The 22,895-nt window shown below is 41.0% G+C and overlaps 1 protein-coding gene across 2 annotated transcripts in view; it reads right to left on the bottom strand.

Annotated features, from left to right (window-relative positions):
- LOC116384179 (collagen and calcium-binding EGF domain-containing protein 1-like) overlaps positions 1 to 14,475 on the bottom strand; it is a 30,739-nt gene extending 16,264 nt beyond the window's left edge. For both annotated transcript variants that reach the window (XM_031848633.1, XM_031848632.1), the window contains exons 1-2: positions 14,126 to 14,475; positions 12,570 to 12,650 (exon numbers count right to left, since the gene is read on the bottom strand). In XM_031848633.1, coding sequence (XP_031704493.1) covers positions 12,570 to 12,650; positions 14,126 to 14,238 — 194 coding nt within the window. In that variant the 5' untranslated portion in view covers positions 14,239 to 14,475. The remainder of the gene's footprint in view (positions 1 to 12,569; positions 12,651 to 14,125) is intronic.
- Between the last annotated feature and the right edge of the window lie 8,420 nt (positions 14,476 to 22,895).

Below are 22,895 nucleotides of genomic sequence, written 5' to 3'. Positions count from 1 at the left end.
TGTAAAAAATGTTCTCTGAGAAAACGAAGACGCCGTTTGAGTGCTTCTCAGAGTAATGAAACAGCAAAACTCAGAGCGGGACTGCTTTTTGCCGGAAATAACCTGGCGTCAACTCCAAAGTGTGAGAACAAATGAACAGGCTTTGTTGATCACCGTCCAAGGTACACAGAGAGAGAAAAAACAGCAAAGAGAGAAAAGAGAGCGATAGTTTGAACAGGACGCCCCGGTGGACTTCTGGATGCAGTGCAAACAATCTGCGAGCGCATCGCGTTTGGTCCGAATGTGTTGCCCTCACGTGCGAGTCGGCTATTCGTTTCCACATGTCGAGAGCGAGGTTTCAACAAGTGTTTTAACATTAAGCTGAAGGCCAAAAATAAAATGACTTGTGTTAGAATAATGAGGACTGAGCTGAAGACAGAGCTGTCGGTGCCTCACTAAAATCCTCTGGATGAACAGTAGACTGCTGTTAGAGGGAATTTAATCACCAGAACACACAATATGTTCATGCCACACACACACACACACACACGCACACATGTTTACAGTTTATCAAACGTCCAACTCAATACCACCAAAGATCTACAAAGTCAGACTGCATCCGCCCTCCTGCTCATGTTTACAAGCCCAAAGGATGAGCTCATATTTACGTGCACCTGTGCACGCACACACAGACAGGCACAAACGCACAAACAAGTATCCCATGTCGTGATATCTGACCCAGATATCCACAAGGTAAAACGACCTCGCACATGCGCCCATGCACAAACATATTCACATGCTGCTCATGGACGTATGCAGAGACGCACGGAACACACACCGGTGCAGGCATCTGGTCCTTGTTGCCTGTTTAAAACCTAAATCAAATCACCTCCTTCCATTCTTCAGTCACACATTTACTGCTGTTTGACATAACTGGCTTCTAAACTAATTTCACTGTTTAATGTTTGTCCATTTTCTTGAGTCGATCCCATCAGCGGAGGACGAGCCACTGGGGCTCCCAGTGAAAAGAAAAGCATGCAAGTTTTATTGAGCGATGATAGCTTGTACAAACAGCACGTCTTTTCGAAAAAATGAGGAGATAGAGATGCACATTTTCTACTTGAGAAAAACTAGAACATGCAGTAGGATGTTTATTTTTATGTTATCAGCGACAGCAGCAATGTAATAGCTTGTTTTATGGCTCGTAAGTTAGGGACCTCTGACTGCAGATCCCAGCAGGCCCTGAACATTCAGGCCCGCATTGTACAGTGCGAGACACACCGCAACATACAGCACTCAGAAGAGGGAACATATGGACATATGGACACACACACACACACACACGTCTGCTTCTCATCACCTGCTATAGAAAGCAGCCCTCTCTCTCTACAACCAGATACAGATGAAAGATGAATAGCACTTCAATGATGTGATACATTCTGCTTCATTTCTTTCTGCATCTGTCTCTCAGACACAGTGGGAGAAAAGAGACACTAGTTTCTGCTCCATTTCATTGACACAAATAGTAGCTCACCGCTATGATAAAACACTTCACTGAACAAGAATAACACCCATGCCGTTTGTCTTTGACAACGAGCCAGACGTCCTGTGAGCAAAAATACAGAATTGTGCTCATTTGACCAGACAGTCCAAGGAGCGTTCATCTTGATGGCTTAGCCTTTGGTTCTCCTTGAACAAGTAGCAATCTGTGTTCAACTAAAGAGTCTCCAGACTGTGGGAGACTGCTGCACCGACGGGACAAGGGTCCCAGCGACAAATGAATTGGGGTAACCTAGCTTTGGTACTGTAATATATCTTTTGCATTTCATCTCTTGTCTTTTTGTATTCTATTTTATAATGCATATTGTAAAGTATCTTATTTTGGTAAGTTTGTGATCAGTATTTTGATGTTTTGGAGAGTAATTGCAATCTTATCTCATTTCAGAGCCCTTTTGCTCACGGCCATCAGCATGGGTTGTCAGCTGTGTTTTAGGGTTTTAATGTTGTTTTTATAACAGATTTCCTACATTTGCTGTTAATTTGTGTAAACAGCCAAAGCACATGGGGTTTTTAGGTTTTTCAAGCAAGGTGCAACTGATCTGTTGTGTTGTGATTTACTAGCACCTGAGTGAAGTGTATCTTCTTTTGCATGTTGTTTATCTCCACAGAGTTAGCTGTGCGTGTCATCTGAAAGCGTAGATTCCCTGCATGTACAGTAGCTTCGGCCAGATTCTCTCTAAAATTGCTTTTTAGTTTTTTTTCTCCAAAAATTAGATATGAATTTAGGGAGTGCAGTTTGTGACAGTGTGGGCTCCATGGCGGCTGCTGTTATGAGTGTGAGTCACAAAGCGAGTCAGAGCGAGTCACAGACCGGGTGAGAGAGAAGTACAAACTGGAAAAAGCTGAATAAAAGACAAAATGACAGCAGAGAGAAAAAACAGAAAGAGATAAAAGAAAAGAAAAGAAAAGAAGAATATGGGCAGGATGGATCGAGATAGTCTGGGGGGAAAAGAGAAAAAAACAAGAATGAATGAAAGAAAGAATTTGTGAAGGAATCCAAGAGGGGGTGTACATTTAATATTGCCTGTCTACTGAGGAGTTGACATTCGGCAGGAGAAGCCTCAGTCAGCATCCCACCACATGTCACATCTCAGTGGGAAGCCACTTAAGAGAGAGAAAAACAATCCCTGCTCTGATTTCCCCATCTTGCTCTTTTTTTAAAGACTTTTACCTGCTTTTCCAGGCACATCCCCCACTGAGCAGTGTGCTCGGCCTGCCAGGGTGCAACTTTATTTCGTTTGGATCAAACAAATACCTCCGCTTCCAAAGCACCAACCCCCCTTTACTTTCCCTTTTCTACATCTGCCACCTTCCTGTAGTTTTCCCTGCTTATTTTTGCAGATTTGTTTTTTGTATTAACCTACTATCCTCACTACGCTGTTTGTGAATGGCCCAGGAGCCCGCAACAAACTTTTGAGTTATAATTTGATATTATGCTCAATGATCCTTGTTAGCATTGATCAGCCCAATTGGGGGAAAAAAATGTCATTACGAAGAAAAGTACATTAGATGGAGTGATATTAGCTTCTCCACAGCAACACACTTTAAAGAAACTATAGTCTCCCAAATTCTGCATTTCCTTTTTGTGCTTTTACGCTGATAAAATCGAATAGAAGAGGGAAAGGCAAGAATAGCGCCTGCTGTGGGACAATTGTATAATATGAGGCTGCTCAAATGTTTATTATAGGTCCCAAAATCAAATAAAGAGATTTCAAGTTGTCATGTAACTGTAATAATGATAACCATCTATATATATATATAAAACTTAGAGTTACAAAGTGTTCAAAAGTGGAACAAACTGTCAAAATGCTGAGGTTGAGTAACTAGATTAGATGGATTTGTTTTGGCCAAAACTGGGCAGTAAAACCGGTTCTGGGGATCTGGACTATGTTAAGAGAGTTCTTCTTTCATCCATCCCTCCTCCTGTTCCTACAGTTTTCTGTGTTTCGGATTACATCTGACAGACAGGCATCGTATCATAGTTGTTGATAGCTTAAATAAATGTTTATTGCCGATTATGGCGAGTTCTTTAGTAAGCTGATGACTGCATGAAAGTCTCCATAATGTTAGGAAGCTAAGAAAAGCCGTTACAGCAGCATACTACATTATGTTCTCCCTCATTAACGGGGTCTTCCATGTCTTTATCAACCCAGTTTACTCTGTGTGTGTCTTGTTAGTCTCAATTATTGTCATGTTAGTGTCTGGTTAGCTGGATAGCTCCTTTTATTTTATATCTAATCTTCTGTGCTGTTGCTCTTTTTCTGAACTGCTGATGGCTCTTTTGTTTGTGCACTTTATTCTGAATGAGTCCTGCTTTCAGTTGTCCTTCTTTTACAACTTAGGACGGCATCACTACTGCTAACACTGGGGGGGGGGGGGGGGGTCACAAGCACGTCTATTTGTGTGGGTATAGTTTAGTAGAGCTTTGCAAGTATGTGTGCAGAGACCATGTAGGATCCAGAGTTGAGGTGAGACACAATTTTACTGCCGTAAATCTAGAGGGGAAACAAAGGAGATGAGAGGGAGCTTAAGACTCATGAGATAACGTTACTTTATCTTAAGTCCTCTATTGAAGGTGTCAAGGAGCAAAGTTCACACAAACACTCTTATACATGCATCACATACTAAATACACTATACAAGCGGATCTCCAAGCCAACAGCTGTCAATATGTTAATCAATCATCCCAGCGAGTCAATCAGTCAGTCAGCAAATTGGCCAGTTAAACGTTCAATCAGGATCAAGTCAGGATATCAAGCAGACACTCTGTGTCTCCCGTCTCTGTGTTATTTCAACTGCTGAAACTCTCAGAGGGACCATGACATCCGAGATGCTCCCCAATAACCTCATACTACCCCCCAAACCAGACACTGCTGTCCGAAGAGGAGGAACAGAGTTCACAGGACACAAGTAGAGGATGTTGGTGCTAAGAGCAACTCAAGACAGAAATAAGTGTTTCCCATCATATTTTCTTTCACCCTAAAAGTACCAGACGTGATCATTTTTGACAAGGACAAGGCCAGGGTCGATTTCTCAACGCTAACCTTGCTGACCTTCTCTGGTTAGCATGAAGCTCGAACAACCATCAAAGCACTGTGATTACGCTCACTCCCCAATAACACTTAGCATGTACGCAACTTGTTGTTTATTTCATCTGACCTGACCTCAACCCCATTGTTAATACTCAGGCTACTAGACGGAGGCCTGGCTTCTGTCTCTCCGGAGCAAAACAGAGAATTTGAGTCCCAACGAGAAAGAGAGAAATTGTAGAGTGGAGATAGAGTCCAGGCCTGGACCTGAGTCGGTCTCAGTCGGGTCTCATTAATGGACACCTTTAACGTTTCTGGTATGACACGCAGGGCAACTGTGGGCGGGGGGGCTTGCGCTTGGTCTTCGGTCGGGAATGTACTTCTCTTCTTGAAGACCACTTTCAGAGTTTTGAAACATGTTAACAAGGTCTTTAAAATTTCCGCCATGTCCTTTCTGAACAAAAGAACAAAGGCAACAACAGAAACATGCTGAACATTTGTTTGGCAGGATGTTCAAATTATGATATAAACATAGACTGTGGCACGACCTTCAAAACCACTGGTATCCACTCTCCAGGCATCTCGTGAAAGGCCTTTATGTCCGAAACCGAATACAATTACTAAGAGCTGGCATGGCCTGTATAATGAGCAAAGACATTTAGCTCTCAAGTAAAGAGAGGGAACTACTGATGTGTAGAGATCAGCAAAATAACTAACCTTTTAGGAAGTAATACGGATTGCATTAAACGCAAAGCAAAGTCTAAAGCTGCAGCTCAGTAACTCAACCAAACAAAGACAAACGGTGAAGTTCACTAAACGAAAAAAGCAAACCCCAACCATGCAGTTCAACTAAAACCAGCAAAGATCTGAACTCACTGAGTCACGCAGACAACAGTGTTCACTGACTAAAAGCAACTAAGTGCAAGTTTGAAGCTTATGTGGTCTTTACGAAATAATGGCATCACATTTCTGGGTTTGCATTGGTCAGACTTTACAAGCTTCAGATGTTGATATTGTCTCCTAGGTGGGTGATCAGAATGTTAATTAGGCATCATAAAACACAGAAATCATACAGTATAACTGTGAATTACAGGTGTCACAGAGGCTAAAGGTTGAGGACAATGCAAGCTGTTCTGTGAGGCAAAGCAGCCTTTTGAGCTGAATGTCAATGTGGGTATGCTGACATACTGATTTTTAGCAAGTAACATGTACAATGTATATCTTGTAGCGAGTTAGCATTTGCTTTTAGCAATAAACACAAAATACGGCTGAGACTGATGGAAACATCAGTGATTAGTTGTCCAATAGTTGTGGAGATATTTCACTCAAAACCACAAAAGTGTCAACCTCATGGTGGCGCAACAGGAAAAGTCAGGGGATGCATGAAGGAAACAATAGGTTGGTTAAAATAAAGATACAAATTGCAGCATTTACTTTTTACCCCAATTTTTTCTAAATAAATAATAGACTGTATATAAGAAGTGGATGCAGGCAACATGACGTCACCCATTGGTCTGCGGACTGCCGTTTTGAAGACTCAAGTTTGGTCGTCGCCATCTTGTTTTTTGCAACCAGAGGTTACACGAGTGGTTGGAGCTAAGTATAACCGAATGCTGAAAATTTTTAGGTGACCAATATGTTAAAATGAACTTTCATGAAGTAAACACACTGAAAGAGTTGATGTTGTAAGATGAAACCACAGACAACTCCCAGACCAGACAACGTTGTGGTAGTGAGCTGTCAATCAGAAGATAGCCCAACCCTAAAGCATACCCTGCTTTATGATCTATTTGATATATTTGACTCTAAATGGGACCATAATTTACTAAAACATCATGCTGTATTAAAGAAGACTTGAAACTAGCGATTGAGATGATAAACTCAAAAAGTAGAGTCATTTTCTCATAGACTTCTATCAAATCAAACATTTTTGCAAGCAGAGAAGTCGGCCCCTGCTGGTCATTCGAAGGAATGCAAGTTTAAGGCACTTCCACATTGGCTTCACTTTTCAGAACCAGAGGTTGCCGTCTGCAACTTGAAATTTGCAATACTGACACCTAAGGAACTTTTGTTTAGTGGAGGTTGTTAGAGGTGAAACACGATCTGGAGGTTGAGCTAAGAAGACCACTTTAGTTGCAGAGAAAGTTTTGATTTAGCTTATTCTGGTTGAATTGTGGTTTGCTCTGCCTCTCCTTGTAACAATGGTTCTGAACTGGACTGATTTCTGTGGGAAAAATTGCACACATGATTCCAATTTGATCATTCGTTGCATAAGCAATAAATGGATTGGGTAAAATCAATATATTTCTTCAATAAGTTAAAATTTTCATCCGCACAGCTACATAGCCTGACACAAAATTCCATCCACATTGAACCAGGAAACCCAGGGAACAACAACTTGGATAGACCAATACTTTAATAACATAGATTCAGGATGCACGCATATCGTTTTAAAGGGTGGAAATCAGATAGACAAACTGTATTTTGGCAACTGAAGAGAGGGAATGCAGCTACAGTATATCTGATGTGGACACAATTCAAATATGAGACGCATGTGAATGCCAGTTGTTAAAAGGCCTTCCTGCCTTAAACAGCCAGCACGCAATCACATGTTCACTGAGGCAAACCTTGCATGGATGATATAATGAGTCAAGACAGGAAGTTGTTGTGGTTAAAATGGTATGAAAGCTGGCATTATGCATCGGACCAGTGGAGCTCTACTGAGAGCAAACAGGCTCAAAAGATCAGAAGCAGGTAAACCATGTCAGCAATGAAGAGCACTAATGTTTAGTGACGCTGATGAAGATGTAGTCAGGTCATCTGTATGCGTGGAAAGTGAGTGAGTGAGTGATCACTTCATTTACAACAGATGAATGGTGAATTTGAAAGCAAAAATGTGTGTAAGGGGCCAACAGTGTAATGATATCAGAGACCCCCACAGAGAAGCTTCAGAGGCGAAAATTCTGCCAAAATGACCAAAGCCTGTGTGACTCAGCCTTGAGATATTTCTGGAAGCAAAGTCAAGAAACACTGATTGTAAGCATTCCTTTTTCTTCCTCTCTCCCTCTCTTAAATACAGTCGCGCTGTTTTCATCCGACCACACGCTCCGAACTGTACTGTAGGTATGTGTTTGTGGAAGAAAGTAAAATGGGACAAGTGGGGAGAATGTGGTCATGCGCTGCTAATTCAGTAACTGTCTTCACTTGCTTGTCTCACTTAAGAGGGTGCGAGAAAGAGGAGATGCACTTGAGAAATGCGAGGAAAGAGGAATCGAGGAAACAGATACAGTGTTACTATATGTGTTCGGAGACCACCACTCTCAAGCATCATCTAAAGTGATGTCAGCTTCTGGATCGGCAAGTGTTTCTTTTTACATTTGCACAGATCATATACTGTAGAGCCCAAACAGACAGCGTCATCACACCTGTGAATCATTTTAGGGATGCAAGTTGTGTTTTTTTTCATCCTTGATTAATTTGTTTTGAATTTATTAGCTTGATTGATTAATCTCTGATCTATAAGATGAGTGAAAATAGCCTGATAAAATTTTCTGAAGTTTGTGTGGATTTCAAATGAATTGTTTTGTCTTACCATCAGTCTAAAACCCCAAGATGTTCAGTTTACTATCATCTAAGACAAATAAAAGCAGCAAATCTTCTCAACTTTCAGTTACAGGACTATTATTGAATGTGCTGTAATTACATATTGAATGTGCTGTAATTACATTGAATGTGTTGTAATTCACTTATCCTGTTCTACACATGACATCTATTGCACTTCTGTCCATCCTGGGAGAGGGATCTCTCCTCTGTCGCTCTCCCTAAGGTTTCTTCCTCTTTTCTCCCCGTTAAAGGGGTTTTTTGGGGGAGTTTTTCCTGTTCCGATGTGAGGGTCCTGGGACAAGAGGATGTCAAATGTGTACATATTGTAAAGCCCTCTGAGGCAAATTTGTAATTTGTGATTTTGGGCTTTACAAAAATAAATTGAATTGAATATTACAGGTGAAACATGTACATTTGGAGGAATTTTTCACCATAGAAATTTCACTTACAACTTCCATGCTGTTCGGGGATTTGTTCAGGTGCTGGAACACCTGATGTTTTGATGTAAATAATACTTTTTAGCTGCAGACATTTTTCCTACTTATAAAAACACTTAATTCTGGTGAAATTGAATCAGTAAAATTTTACCCTCCTCAAAATACATGAAGAAGTTATTAAGATACACTGTGAGATGCTGCTGCTGAAACAGAAGATGATCAGTGCTTATGAACTTATAGTGTACTATGCAAAACAAAACTATAATGATCCCAGTGGGAGAGATGGATCATTGTAACTACAAAAGAAGCTTAAAGTATGGAAGCAATAAAAAGCAATCATGTCACCATGACTTTTTTCATCATCCCTTTCTCAATCTGAGCAAGTAGAGTGATATCATGGGTGTTATCTGCTGCAATAGTGAGCCATGCAGGGTATGTAAACCAGAACAACATGCCAATCAACTGAAAAAACAGTTAACAGTTTAGTGGAGCCCGTCGGTCCTGTCAGATTGGACTCCACAGCTGAGAGTGTTTAGAGAGAGAGAGCTCAGAAAGCAGCGGCAAATCAACTCTCATCATCATAAACCTGTCTGTAACTGCCAGCACAGACAATACAGATGCAATTCACGCGGACTCCCAAACATGCAAGCTCACACGCTCGGATCACTCAGGATCTGGGTACTACGAACCATGCATATTTGGATTGGCACGGCTGAAATCCGACCTCTGGGGAAGACAGCATAAGAACACAAAGCGGCCGGAACAATAGAAATGTAGAAACTGAGCTGGTTTGCTGTAAAAAAAAAAAAGCCACAGCGGAGGAGAAAGAGACCTGCGGCCGGCGGAGACTTTGTTTAGAGGGTGAGAGCATTGAGGATTTACTTCTGCACAACACCGCAAAACCCTCTGAGACAGAGACATTACATTGATAGTTTGGGCATGTAGCAAACAGTCTTACTATCCAAAGAAGACGACGATGATGAGACCGGGAAGATCAGAAGAGTAGAAACAATCACACTGACACAGGTTGGAAAAAATGTCTTTTGAGAACAATAAATCATCATAAGAACTTGTTTATAATGTTTCTGAAATATCACCGTCAGACTTTTTGTTCAATCGCGTTGCCTCATGTTGAGTGGTACCATAATTGAAGTACCATTAAGTACCATAATTTGCTTCACTGTTTTGATAGCAACTCAGCCCGCTTTCTTCGGGTAGGTGTGACTTTTTCCAAATGGTTAACATGCCATCTTCAATTTAAAAGTGTAGGAATAACTCCCTTTCCCAGATTATTTGAATATGAGAGAGTGGTGCCAGGTGAAGAAATAAGAGTGAAGCAAACCAGAAATGATTGGAAAGTGTCCAGCCTGTCTGAACACGGCAGAGCTGTGGGAAGAGATTATACTGTTAGCCTGACCAGGTCTGGGTCACATACAGTTTAAAAACCTCAATTGTTCATTCACAGCATAGCAACCATAACTAGGCACGGCAGGCCTGTCAAGTTTAGGATTTCTTAACATGTGTTGCAGAGTTCGTGGGGCGGTTTTATCGCCTCTCCAAAACCAAAAACACTAGAGCAAAGAAATTGACTTTAAGAAATTGATTAAACGGTGTGTTTATCTTAGCATAGCATAGCATATCCTCTATGTATATAAAAAGTGGACAGAGCCACCGCGACATCTCCTATTGGTTCGTCGACTACCATTTTGAAGCCTTGAGTTTGCCGTCACCATCTTGGCTTTTTTGAGCCAGAAGTGACCATATTTGGACGAGTGGGTGGGGCTGGGGAGGGATACGCATTGCTACGCCTCAAGGTAGTCACGCCCTAAAGCATACCCTGCTATATCGTCAAATTTACTCTCAATGGGATAATGATTTACTAAATGAACATCATGCTCTATTGAAGAAGACTTGAGACAAGAGATTAGGACCAAAAACTCATGTTTACAATGTTTACTGAGGTAATAAATCAAGTGAGAACCTTCATTCACTCATTTATTAACACTGCATCTGTCACTCATCGTCCTCATGGGACCAGTGCAGACAAAACAGACACTGCGCCCACACTTCTCAAGGCCTATTCTGTTGGTTAAATCTGTCACATGGTTTAATAAATGCAATGTGACCGCACAACTCCTGACAGTTAAACCCAACTTGCTGAAATACTGAAAAACTCTGACATGGCAAACATCCAGAAGTGTTAAAGTACTGAATAATCTGTCAAATGACTATGAAATATGAAACAATAAATACAACCTGTCATACCCCCCCCAAAAAAGATTGTTTGATTGAATACACTTTCTGTGATCTAAAACAGCTTTCCGGGTAAAACATGTGCTGCAGTAGTATAAGGGCATTTCAGACTCATGTGGGCTCTGAGAAAATCTCTGTTACTTTCGTAACGGTTAAGAAGTACAACATCCATCCAGACAAACTACAACTTAAACTCTCCGTCTGTCTAAAAAGATGAAAATAAGCAGTGGCTGCTTCATCTGCCCCGTCTGGACAACATACTACTCTTGTTGAAATTAAATTGAAAGTGATATTCGTGTACAGACACTATGGATCAATCTGGTGACCCTCGAAGTTATTTGCAAAATCATTTTGGTCCAGGTCTGTGCTGAACCGCCTCGAGAAACATGGCAAGGAAAACACAACCTCATCTAATCCGCCTCCTGATTAGAACACGCATCTCTTAGAGCCAGAAATAAAACAAGACACAGAGCCTGTCGAAGTCTAACCTTGACAGTAAACAGATCAGATGGTCTGGCCTCACATCAGGCCCGGTGCTTCATTTATTAAAGGATCTTCTTACGCCAACAACCAAATCCAAGCCAAAGTTTGGCTTCAGAGGAAAGTTATCTACACGTCAAAATGAGCGATTTACATTGACTTTCTCCTGGTTCTGTGTGATGTATCATGAGCTGAAAGTCTTACAACCTGCCACAGCGCCTGCATTGAATTGATTTATTTCCTTCGACCTATGCTTTAGGACGCTCATACGATATGATATCAAAGGATATTTTCATAAATTGGAACCCTGGAGCCTCTTAAAAAGAAAGACCGAGAGAACCAATTTCTTCAAGAAATAATTCATACCTTTCAAAAACTGACCCGTATTTCCCTCTTACATGGTTGTTGTTTTTGCCGTCCTTTAAATTACAAAAACACAGAAGATTCAATTGCGAAACCAAATGAGGTGTTTGGTAATCACTATAATGCGTCGATAGTGCCTGTCTTCCTCTATATGGATACAGTGCAATAAAAATAACTAATCACATCTTCTTCTGCCACACTACTTATACTTTTTAGGTTATACAGCAGGCCCAACTCCCTGAAGGGGGCTTCCCTAAATGTTTTAGCTCTGGACCCAAGCTGAGGAAGTTCAAGTTCAGATTCTGCTTAACTGTCACAGAGCCAGGCTGGTGGACGTCAGTGGAGAGCAGAGGAAAACGGCACTACATGTAAAGTAAAGTAAAAGTAATAAATGTTCTCAAATGACATGATTCACTTCTATTTTCCACAAAAATGTAGCATTCTAACAAACTAAAACCAAACTAAAAAAAACATCTTGACTTCTTAAAGGATCGCTGCGGTTGGTTGACAAATTAAGATAATCATTCAGTCTCTGAGTGATGATCTTCAGGAAATCATTTTTTTTTTCTCTCTCCCAAGTAATAGAGTTTCCAAAAGAGGGATATACTGTGTGGAGTTCAGGAAATGACACAGCGGGTGGTTTAGTGGTTACAGAAATCGTTCCACAGCCCCCAAAAAAGTTACTGGTTCAATGCTCTCTACAGGCATCAGCAGCCACTGATCAAACACTCAAAGTGTCCTTGAGTAAAAATCCCAGTTCTGAGAAAGACGGAAATTTAAATGTATATTGTATAGTAACTCCCTGCTGTTTCGCTCAGTGGGTCAGGATTATTAGAACCAGTGGAAACATCAGCTGGGAGTCTTACCTGAAACAAGTGCTGTTCTTCCCCCCAGCTCTGACACAAGGATACTCCACGGTCACGATCTTATCATCTGGACACTCCGTTCTGAGAAAAGAAAGACACATTGGAAACGAACGTGATCCACTGGCACTTTTTACATGGTTGTCCAGCGGTTATACTCATGAAACAGGGGGAGTTACGTGGTTCCAAGTCTGGACGTACACATGGACCCATTGTTAAATAACTCCAGTATGAATAAATAATGTATAAATAAATTTGAAAAAAAATTGATAAATCCTGAAATAAATACAGAAATAAACAAGATAATACACGTATAAATGAATACTGAAATAAATGAAGAAATTATCAGACTGGAAATTAATGCCATCTAGAGGTTGCAGCGGAAATATGGTTAGAATTAGTATCAAACACTTTACAGGAATGTGTATCTGTTCATGCTCATACACAACACAAATGAATAAATCACTCATCCCATCTAAACAGTGAAATAAAGTGACACTAAATACACTGTGAATTTCAAGATGCAAACTAAAATAACAACATTTAAACAAAGCTACTTGTCTGATTTTATACATGCAAATTTTACCGATAGGGGCATTGCAAATAACAGTCTCGTCATACATAGGCATAGTCTCAGCTAAATAATGTAAACAGTCTTAAAGGCTTTGACGCAGCAATTTACCACAGTGGGAGGTCCATCGATTGCAGCATAAAAGTATGAGTTTACACTGTACTTTTACTTTACCTTTCTACTTTTAGACTAAGTGGACATAATGTACAAAGGTCTACATAAAATAAAATAAAGCTGCTGTCTTATTATCTGCAGTTATTAGCAGCAGTTTTCTTCTAAGTGGTTTCCTCTCCTCCTCAAAAGACCGGCTGCATGTGTTCCACTCACATCCTCTCCTCACCCCCCGACCCACTGTGTCTGGGCATCTTAATAGCATCTGTCATGTTTTGTCTTAGCACAAGTAACATTTGGCTCCGTGCACCGCGACCGATTCCAACCATTTGGAGTTTCCCTTTGCCCTTTTTTTCTTGCATTTCCCTGAAACTCACATTAGATTAGACGCGCTGCAGCGGTTCATCCAGGGGTCTCCTCTTTGACAGCCTGCTCTCACAGTATTTCGTAAAGAGCAGAAACCAATAAAACACAGACTAAATTCTATTATGGCTTTTGGCACTGTGCGCTAAACTGACAAGGGAGGTATTTGTATACTGGTTAGTTTAAATTAAAAGTCGAAACAAACAAGTAACGTGGGTGATGTGGTTGTTCCCAAGATGTTTATGGAGCTTCAATCTCCCATTAATCTCTAAAACCACATCAGTAAACTGTTATTCAGTAGTTGTGGTTCATGTTGAAAAAAAACGTACAAATTAATACCATTTGAAAAGTTTGTCGGAGTTTTGCGTCAGGATGGAAAACCGACATTTGTAAACCATTACACGCCTGATTAACTTTATGGATCAGGTTGACAAGGATTCATCAGCACTCTGTCGTTCATTCACAGAAGATCAAGATATTTTTAGGATCCTCTAATCAGGTCCATGAGGCTTACCTCGAGGTGTCGACTGCAAGCGTCGCCCTGATAGAGCTGGCACCAGATTCCCACAGGAAAACAACACAGATAGCGCCAAATGGTAAAAGAGTCGCACCATAAAGTTGACCCATGTCCCCTCTGCGCACCGGGACAGATGATCTGTTCCAGGGAAAACGCGCCTTCACATCAGCAAAATGCCCAATGTTTTCATCTGTCAGGGACGCGCGGGTAGTGGTATCAAAATATCAGAAATCCTCGTCGAGTATCCCGCAGAGGTGACGCACATGGATCCAGTGGGATAATAAGTGCTGCGCGGTGCGTCCGGAGCCCCGTCCCAACTTTACGCACTGAGGCAGAGACCCCTTGGAGAGCAAATGAAGGGTTTACAGCCCAGTGTGTTCTCACTAATCCCTCTGGATTTACATTCCTGCCTTTAAAGAAGAGGCTGAGTATACACCCGCACTGCCCATTGGTGGTGATGACGTATAGCATAATAAAAATGATTATAACAATAATAACAACAATATTGATAATAATATTAATAATAATGGTGAAATCAGTTAAAGCCCCTACATCACAAAATTACCTCCAAATATATACTGCTGACATTTTCAAAGTACAAATTTCATGAAAGAAACACGTTTCGTAATTGAGTTTCACAACGTCATAGGGAGCTGGGTGATAGTGGGCGCTATTGGATGCTGTGTCGTTTGAAACAAATTAGGTTAATGAGAATAATATGTCTAATATTGAATAAAAATAAATAAATAGGCTAAACTAACCAATGACAAATGAATAGTATATGTCATAAAGACAACAATACAATTTTACCTCAAAATCAAAGCACACGCCACATCTAACACAAAGGGCTTTACTTAAAGTATTAACAATAAAACAAAGACTAAATGACAAAAGAGAATCAAATTGCAAACGAAATGATAAACAAAGAAAACATCAAGAAAATACAAGAATGAAATAGGAGCATAGATGGAATTGTCCCAGAATTGACTGATTAGAAAACAGGTGCATTCTCCCCTTTGATTTTAAAAATGATAACGGTCGAGACAAGTCAAAAACCTCCCGAAGTTCCAAGTATGTGCATCAGAGCAGCTTAAAGCAGTTTCACCATGTTTGGATTTCATTTTTGGGAACAACCAGACCAGTGCCAGCCTCTGTCGATGCCGCAGCAGATGATCCAAGATGTAATTTGGTCCCAAACCACCAAGTGTTTTAAAAAGGAGCAGTAATTTGTCATTAGTTCTGGAATTCAAAGCAGATATTTGACAATTGGTGTGATGTGGTCTTTGTTAGGACTCCTGTCGGTCAGCCTTTTTTATAAGACCAAAGGAAAGCTTATTACAACTCTTTAAGAAATGAAGACAGAGTCTGACAGCCATTTCAAGTTAGATCAGAATCCATTTTGATTCAATGACAGAGAGTCAGGATGAGCAGCAACGTTCGTTCCTCTTCGGCGCCAACATTTCTTTTATCCATGTTTATTGTAGGCCCTGCTCCCCCCACTGTTGCTCATTTTATGATACAGATATGTAAATGTGAGTGTCATCGGCAAAATGACGATTTGAAAATTACTCGTTCCAAGCAGCCACAGACCCACAGTGCAATTTATTTCTTCCCATATTTTGGGACAAGATCTTTGCAAAAATGAGAAAACAATGAGCTGTTGTCATAGCAATAACAAATACGTGACGTGAAATGATACAAAACTTGGAGTAGGGTCCACTTGCAAAATGCTTTTGGAACCACAAGATCCAGGACAGCGTCAGGAAGAACTGAAAGATGTGGTAATCCCAGGCGCACCCAGTGCTCTGTGCATGTGTTTTCAACTTCACAGCCAATCAAGTTGTTGATGATTTGCTGTGTGTTGCTCATGATCTGCTTTGTTTCGTGCACTTTAATTTGAAAAAATGACACTTTCATACAAATAATTAGACAGTCTCTGTGACTGGACTGCACTTCTTATTGGAGTTACTGCTGATCAGTGTGTTCAGTGAGATTGCATTTTCTGCTTTGTTTCATCATGCAAAGACTTTCAAAAATGCCAGTTTTGAAAGAAACAAGATAAACCTTCTGCTAACACACTTATCTTTTAAGTATGGTTTGGAAAATAGGCAAAAGGGGAAGGGAGGAGGACTCAAAAATAAAAGAAGCAAAGTGATTTAAAACCTCCATGTAGAGGCCAGTTTTCTATGCATAATAATTATCCGGTCATTAGCTGTGTTTTTTTTTAAATCACACTTGCAATCACAGCCTGATTGCTTGAGCTCTACGTTTGTCTTTCAAAGTTGAACCACACATACTGCTATCTGATTAACTCAGCACACGATGTACAGAATGTGTTTTTTCACATTATTATGATGAATGGCAATACGCACATTAACATCCTGCCGTTAAGGACATTAATGAACTCATGCGAGCCCTGTTGAGTGTTAGTTTATTTTTATTTGCGCTGAAAAGAACATTCGTCATTTCTTTCACGTCTTTCAAATGACTGTGGACTGAAACTGTCTGCACTTGCCAGTTAAGGTGCTGTGTCTTCTTTATTCCTCGGCTTGACATATGGTTAATACAAAATAACATTAATACAAATTAGAGCATGAGTGATTGAATGAAATCAGAGCCAAATTGGAGTCAACCTTTTGCCTACAGAACCTCCTAAGAAAAAAGAAAACTTGTAGTAAAAAAACGTCAGGGAGATATTACACATACATTCCTACAGAACTGTAATTGTAGTCATGTATTAATTGTGTTAATCATGAGTTTTTTTATGGCATAAAGTAGGACAAAGTATCTGAGTATCACACATAACATAAATCCCTTTCTGAATGAAAATACTTGGTTGTCCCTGAATATGATATTTATTTCAGGGCGACTTGGTTGCATTACTTGATTTTCTGATGATTCCTCAGAAGAAATAAATGTCTCTTCCGGTGTTGTGAGATCAGATCTGACCAATAGTCACCTCAATTGGAAAGCACAGCGTGCTGGTCAGCGGATTGTCAGGCGATGTTAGGTAACTCTGTACTCGCCGTCTATTCCCCCCGGTGCATGGGGTTCTTGGCCACCGTTCAATAGAAACAGATGGTTTTATTCACCACAAATGAATCACACACACACACACACACACACACACACACACACACACACACACACACACACACACACAGTGTACATGCATGCACATGGTAACTCGGTCTAAGCACATCAAATTAAACTGCACAGTCTCCTTTGGCTCCATTCCCTCCAGAATCAAATGAATTCATAAAACATATAAAGCAACATAAAAGAACCGCAGCAAAAGGCAGCTGTTGATATGGCAGTTTCTGCTTCATTATTACGACCACGGGCTTCTCTTGTTCCCACGAAGGAGAGTCTCCTGTCTTGGTTTACTTTGGTTGTGGTTTTTATTTGGTGTTTGTCTACCTGCTTATGAGCAGGCTCGAGGAAATGTGTTTTTCATTCAAAGCTGGGGCCACATTCTGCACCGCAACCAACGTCACGTCATTCATGGATAAAACTGCGAATTGTGGAACACGTAAAAGCCAAGATATTTATCCTCGACTTCCCAATGGAGAGGGGATTTCAAACTTGTGGCATTAAATGGGCACCGCTTTACTGCTCATCACCTTTAACCACTGAAAATATACTGTAGTGCATTTACCACTTAGTATAGCCTGAAACATACAGTATATATACACATGTATATATACTGTATATTTCATGCACATTAATCAGCTAATTACTACTAATCAGCTGATGTAACTACTACCGGAAATAAACTGGGACACATTTGGAATGTTTAAAACTGCAAATTGTCTATATGTTGTAAAGTTGTTATCCTGACGGCTCGTTTTAAAGGCCCAGTTTGTCAATACAGGATGTGTGGATTTCTCCATGGATCGAGTGTTTCGATACTTTAACAGTATTTATATACTTACTTACACGCACTTACACCTGCTTTACAATAAAAATAAAAAAGACGGAGACAAGGAAATTCATTATGATTGGGAGTTTAATAAGAATGTGACCGTTAAAATCAAGCCATTTTTTGCACCTTTCTGCTAAATGTGAGCTTTCTTTACACAGTCTTTCTCACAGTGAAGACCCACTGAATGCTGCCTTCGCCCTATTCATTTTCTATTGGACACAGGTGAATGGCTTTGCAATGTATTGTACTGGCATAGGTGGAGTACGAGACAATGGGCTCCTAGTCACAGACATGCAAAAGGCCCCACCACCTCCCCTACGTTGTAGCAAGCCACACAAACTTTGTGGTGGTTTTGCATCTTTTCGTCAATATGCATCTTTTTGTTTCTCTTTGTGGTAATTTTGAAGCTATTCAAGGTCGGCCTCTTTGATTATTATAAATTTTTTTTTTTTTTTTCGTTTTTTACAGGTGAAGGCCAGGGGCCCTCTGAAACTTTGGGCCCCTGGGCCTATTGCCGGAAGGCCAATACTGTAATTCTTTCATGTGTGTTGGATTGCAGGTGACACAAGATGTGAAAAATATTTGCCTGCACTCCTCAACATCATTACTATAGTTTCCGCAGTCCCTCTTTGGCATGTAGCGGCAACCCAGGGGACGTGAAGGAGAGATTCGGAATAAAACATGAGACTCAGAGGCAGTTGGTACGAAACAAAAAGTGTCCTTTAATAAAGAGGTTGGGGTCAAACTAAACTAAAGATTCCTCCCATTCGGGGTCTTTGGCCTTCAGCCTACTCCTAAGGGAAGGCAGTTCCTCTGTCTTGTGTGGGTAGAGCAGAGAGAGATGAGTCTTCTTAATTGCCTCCTGTTCATTTCGGCTTGTCTCCAGTGGTTCAGGAGGTCCTCCTGGTCTTCTCCCCAGCCTGTCTGCCACTGCTGTTTCGAAGCTCGTTGAACATATGCCTGCTCTAATTACTTGATGGGCTCCAAGTGTGACCAATGCCACGAGCCTCGTGGCTGCAACGCTTGAACTGGATAGAAGACTCCCTTTATCACCTCCCCCAACCTGAGCTTGGTGATCCTCCCCCTGTGCTGGATCTGGTTGGCCTTTCTCCCGGCTTGCCACAATTTCCCTGGCCTGCAATTGCAGTGTGACTTACTGTTTGGCACTAAGTCACACAAATTGTTAGTGAAAGTCCTGGTTACATAATGTTTGCTCAGGAGCAAGCTACTCACTAGCTCACAAGCGTTGACACACCCACAGCAATGAGCAAGAATGAAGATGTTGCGCAATTCACCATTCTTCACCATTGGAAGACAAACTTCTAATGATAAGGAAAACCTGTAATGTGGCGTCTGCACCTAAAGGCCGTATCCCAATTTGTGGGAGCGTGTTCGATAAATTAAAATAAGATCACATATTTTTAGTTGTGGAACTCCGACTTGTCTACCAACAGACCATAACTGACTCGATTATAGCATGCCAGACATTTGAAAGAGCATTTTTTTGTGCTATATAATCTCAGACTTTCCAGCACCTTCAGTGCATGAGTTTTTAGCAACAACACACCAAATGATACCAGGAGTACTTCAAGGATGAGTGTTGTCTCCATGCTTATTTTTTGCCCTATAGATTAGCTCCGGGAGCGCAGGCCTTGATGAAACTATCTGTGTTGAGTAAGTGGAAGACATTAGCCTCTCTAGAAGATCTTATCTCTTGAGTCTCTTCTTTCAGACAAGTCCGTGCAGGTGGAAGTTCATTATCTGGACTTGTGAAATGGTATCAGCCTGGACGGCAGGAGGAGGTATAGGAGTTACAAATTCTTTGCATGTCTAACATGTTGTTGTTGTATCTGGGTGGAGAGGCTCCACTCTTTCTTATTGGAAACAAGACGCATGGTGGAGAGGCATCAAAGCTCGGTTATCAGTTAAAAGTACAGACAAGTATGCCTGCGGATGATCTCACGCTGGTTTTGGTGCAAGTTGAGATCATCAAACAAGGCGCTGCCCCAACGGGAACGAAGCTGCAATCTCTCAGCTCGAGGACGGGATGAATCCATCTCTCCCACTGCATGACCTTCACTCGTATGAAACTCAGCAAGCATTCCCCCCACCAGCATGTCCAGCAGTCCCTTGTAACACACTGCAGTCTTCAACCTTTGACTTTGATAAGCTTGAAGTATTGCGTCTTTCTCCTTTTTGAAATCGGTATGGTTAAATTCTTTGTTTACCTTTTGAATCGACTCTCAAACCAACATCCTTTCTTTCAGTTGTGTGCTGTCAGTCATTTTAAGAACTGGTGTCCCATTTCACAAAGTAAGAAACAGTCTTCTACACTGCAGACATTGCACAATGTTAAGAGATACAATACTGCACACACTTTCCTCATTTTTGGCATTTATTGATATTTAGTCCAGTGAAACACCTGCACATCAAAGACATATTTGTGATCTTACACACCAAGAAAAACAACAAAGGATCCGACTTAGAAAATCACTGTGACTAATTCTATTTCCTCACAATGCTTTTTGTCCTGCAGTCCATCACTATATGCACATTGGACAAAGTAACATTTCCCAGTCTCTCTTCGTACTGTTGGCAACGATATCAAAATCTCCCTCGCCTGATAAACACAAGTATCATGAAGTCATGTCGCAGAGATAACTTATTTTTACAAGTGTACTCAGAGGACAAACGGATCTCTGTAACCTGTTTTTAACTCAGTCTTTCGATGCCATTAGCAACACAACCATCCGACACAGCTTGTCAATAAAATACTGACAAGGAGATGTATGGAGCAAACTTGGCCAAAGTTTTCATGTCTTCCAAGTGGATATATGTTGCTGCAATTCTGCCTTTATTGTCGTTCTGTTGCACGGAAACTGAGGGAGTTTCGGAAACATGAGCGCTGCATGCCTCTCTTATCGTGGTAAACACCTCACTGTTGGAGCCAAATGATACAGAAGCGATCCATCAGTGTCAGAACTGATCATGTGGAGGGAAAACCTCTTTTGGAATACGACTGCACATTTCACAACTCAAATGATTTGGTGTTGGTTTATGTTTAGCAGAGACGAAAGTTAATAAATTGACATTTGGCTGACCTTTGGACAAGTGCTTGTCTTTCCGTCATAATTTCTGACAATTTGGTGTTTTGTATTACAACAGACAGCCATGGATTTAGCAGAGCCTGTTCTTTAACAACCAACAGACTGCTACTTTTACATGCCTTCATCTCATTGTTACATTTCGGCAGGAGTTGAGGTCAAGGTGTCATGTAGTACAGACTCACAATTCTCACACTAACATGGACCTGGGGCCTTTGCTCCACAGGGAGCTGGTATGAACTTAAAAACACAGCGGCATAACCTTTTATTGTTTCATGAAATTCAAACTGGAAAAAGTAGAGTTCTTCCCTGCTTATAAAAAGCTCTAGAGATGTAGCACAGCCAATGGAAAATTGTTTGTTGAAAGGTTTTGTCCTTCCGCCTTCCAACTGCTGTTCAACATCTGACTTTCAGTTTGAGAACCGTTTCTCTTTTGGAAAATATTATTTGTAATACTTCTTTGCTGCAGGTTCGCTATGTTGAATAAAGGTGAAATACATGTGAATCATTCACACAAATTTCCTGGAACTGTCAAACTACTCCAAATAATCAGTATCCCGGAATTTGTCTGCAGTATATGAAGCACTGTGAATCATAAAATCCTGTCTCAGAGACGGGTTTCCGAACATGCAGGGGGTAGTATACAAATCAGAATGAGAGCTCATGGGGAAATCAACATGAAACTTTGTTTTTGTGCATTAAAAAGGGCACGAAAAGGAACAATGAGTGGAAAATGCTCAATATCCCGAGAATGTAATCTCTCTGTTTGCTCCGGCCTGGATTATAATAAGGCGGTGGATAGTATAGCACAAAAAGATGGGGATGAAAGGTCTGTTTAACGGTTCACGCTGTTGCATCTTTACGGCTGTTTAATGAAAAGTGCAAACGTTTGTCAGGCTCGGTGATCGATGCTTTGGTGCTCAGTTTCAGTGTGCATGTTGGTGACAGCTGAGGTGGTAGACTTTTGGCTTTGGATGGAAAATGCATCACAGTGTAGTATTTCGAAAGAAAAAATGACACTGCTTCATGTATATTCACCTCAAAAAAATAATACTGGCAGTAGTAGTACTTTTCTACCCTCCTGATTAGCACGCTTCCTCATTTCTTTGTATATTCAATGTGAGACAGTCCTAATGAAAACAATTGATGAAATGCTCATTTATGAGGTAATGGTGGAGATTAATTGCCATAATCACTGAAAGTTTTCCACGCAGCTCACACGATTCCTCTCGTGTGAATTCATGACGCTGTTTTCCTCCCTTTGGATGCTGTCCTACCCCTACTGTACCTGCACAAGCTTCTATGATTTACACTTTGCGGGATGCTTTGAAAGGGAGAGTTCTTTTTGCTCTCACAGGTGCGCCCAGCAGTAAGCAGCTGAAAACACAGACACTCACGACCAAGTCCGGCTTTGACGGGACTCAGACCTCAGCACAATGTCGCCCCGAGCAGCCCTGCAGCCATGTACTGGGATGGATTTGGCCTTGCTCGGCGGATGATGACGTGATGAAGTAGCCTACATAAGGAGAAAGAACAACAACCAAGAGTTTGGTTCTGGGGACAAATTACAGAACAGCTCAATCGCAAAGCCTGAGCCATGTGTTATCACAGGTGAGAGGCTGCGAGACAATGGACTATGATGATGAGCAAAAATCTTGCAATGTTGGAACTTGGAATATGGTAAATCAGTTAATTTGTGCTCTTAATGTGTGTGTGTGTGTGTGTGTGTGTCTTTTTC

Source organism: Anarrhichthys ocellatus, unplaced genomic scaffold (genome assembly GCF_004355925.1).
Source record: "Anarrhichthys ocellatus isolate YVR2014 unplaced genomic scaffold, GSC_Weel_1.0 scaffold8, whole genome shotgun sequence".
NCBI lineage: Eukaryota > Metazoa > Chordata > Actinopteri > Perciformes > Anarhichadidae > Anarrhichthys > Anarrhichthys ocellatus.
Note: the sequence above shows the minus strand (reverse complement) of the source record. Positions and strands in the feature narration are given on the sequence as shown.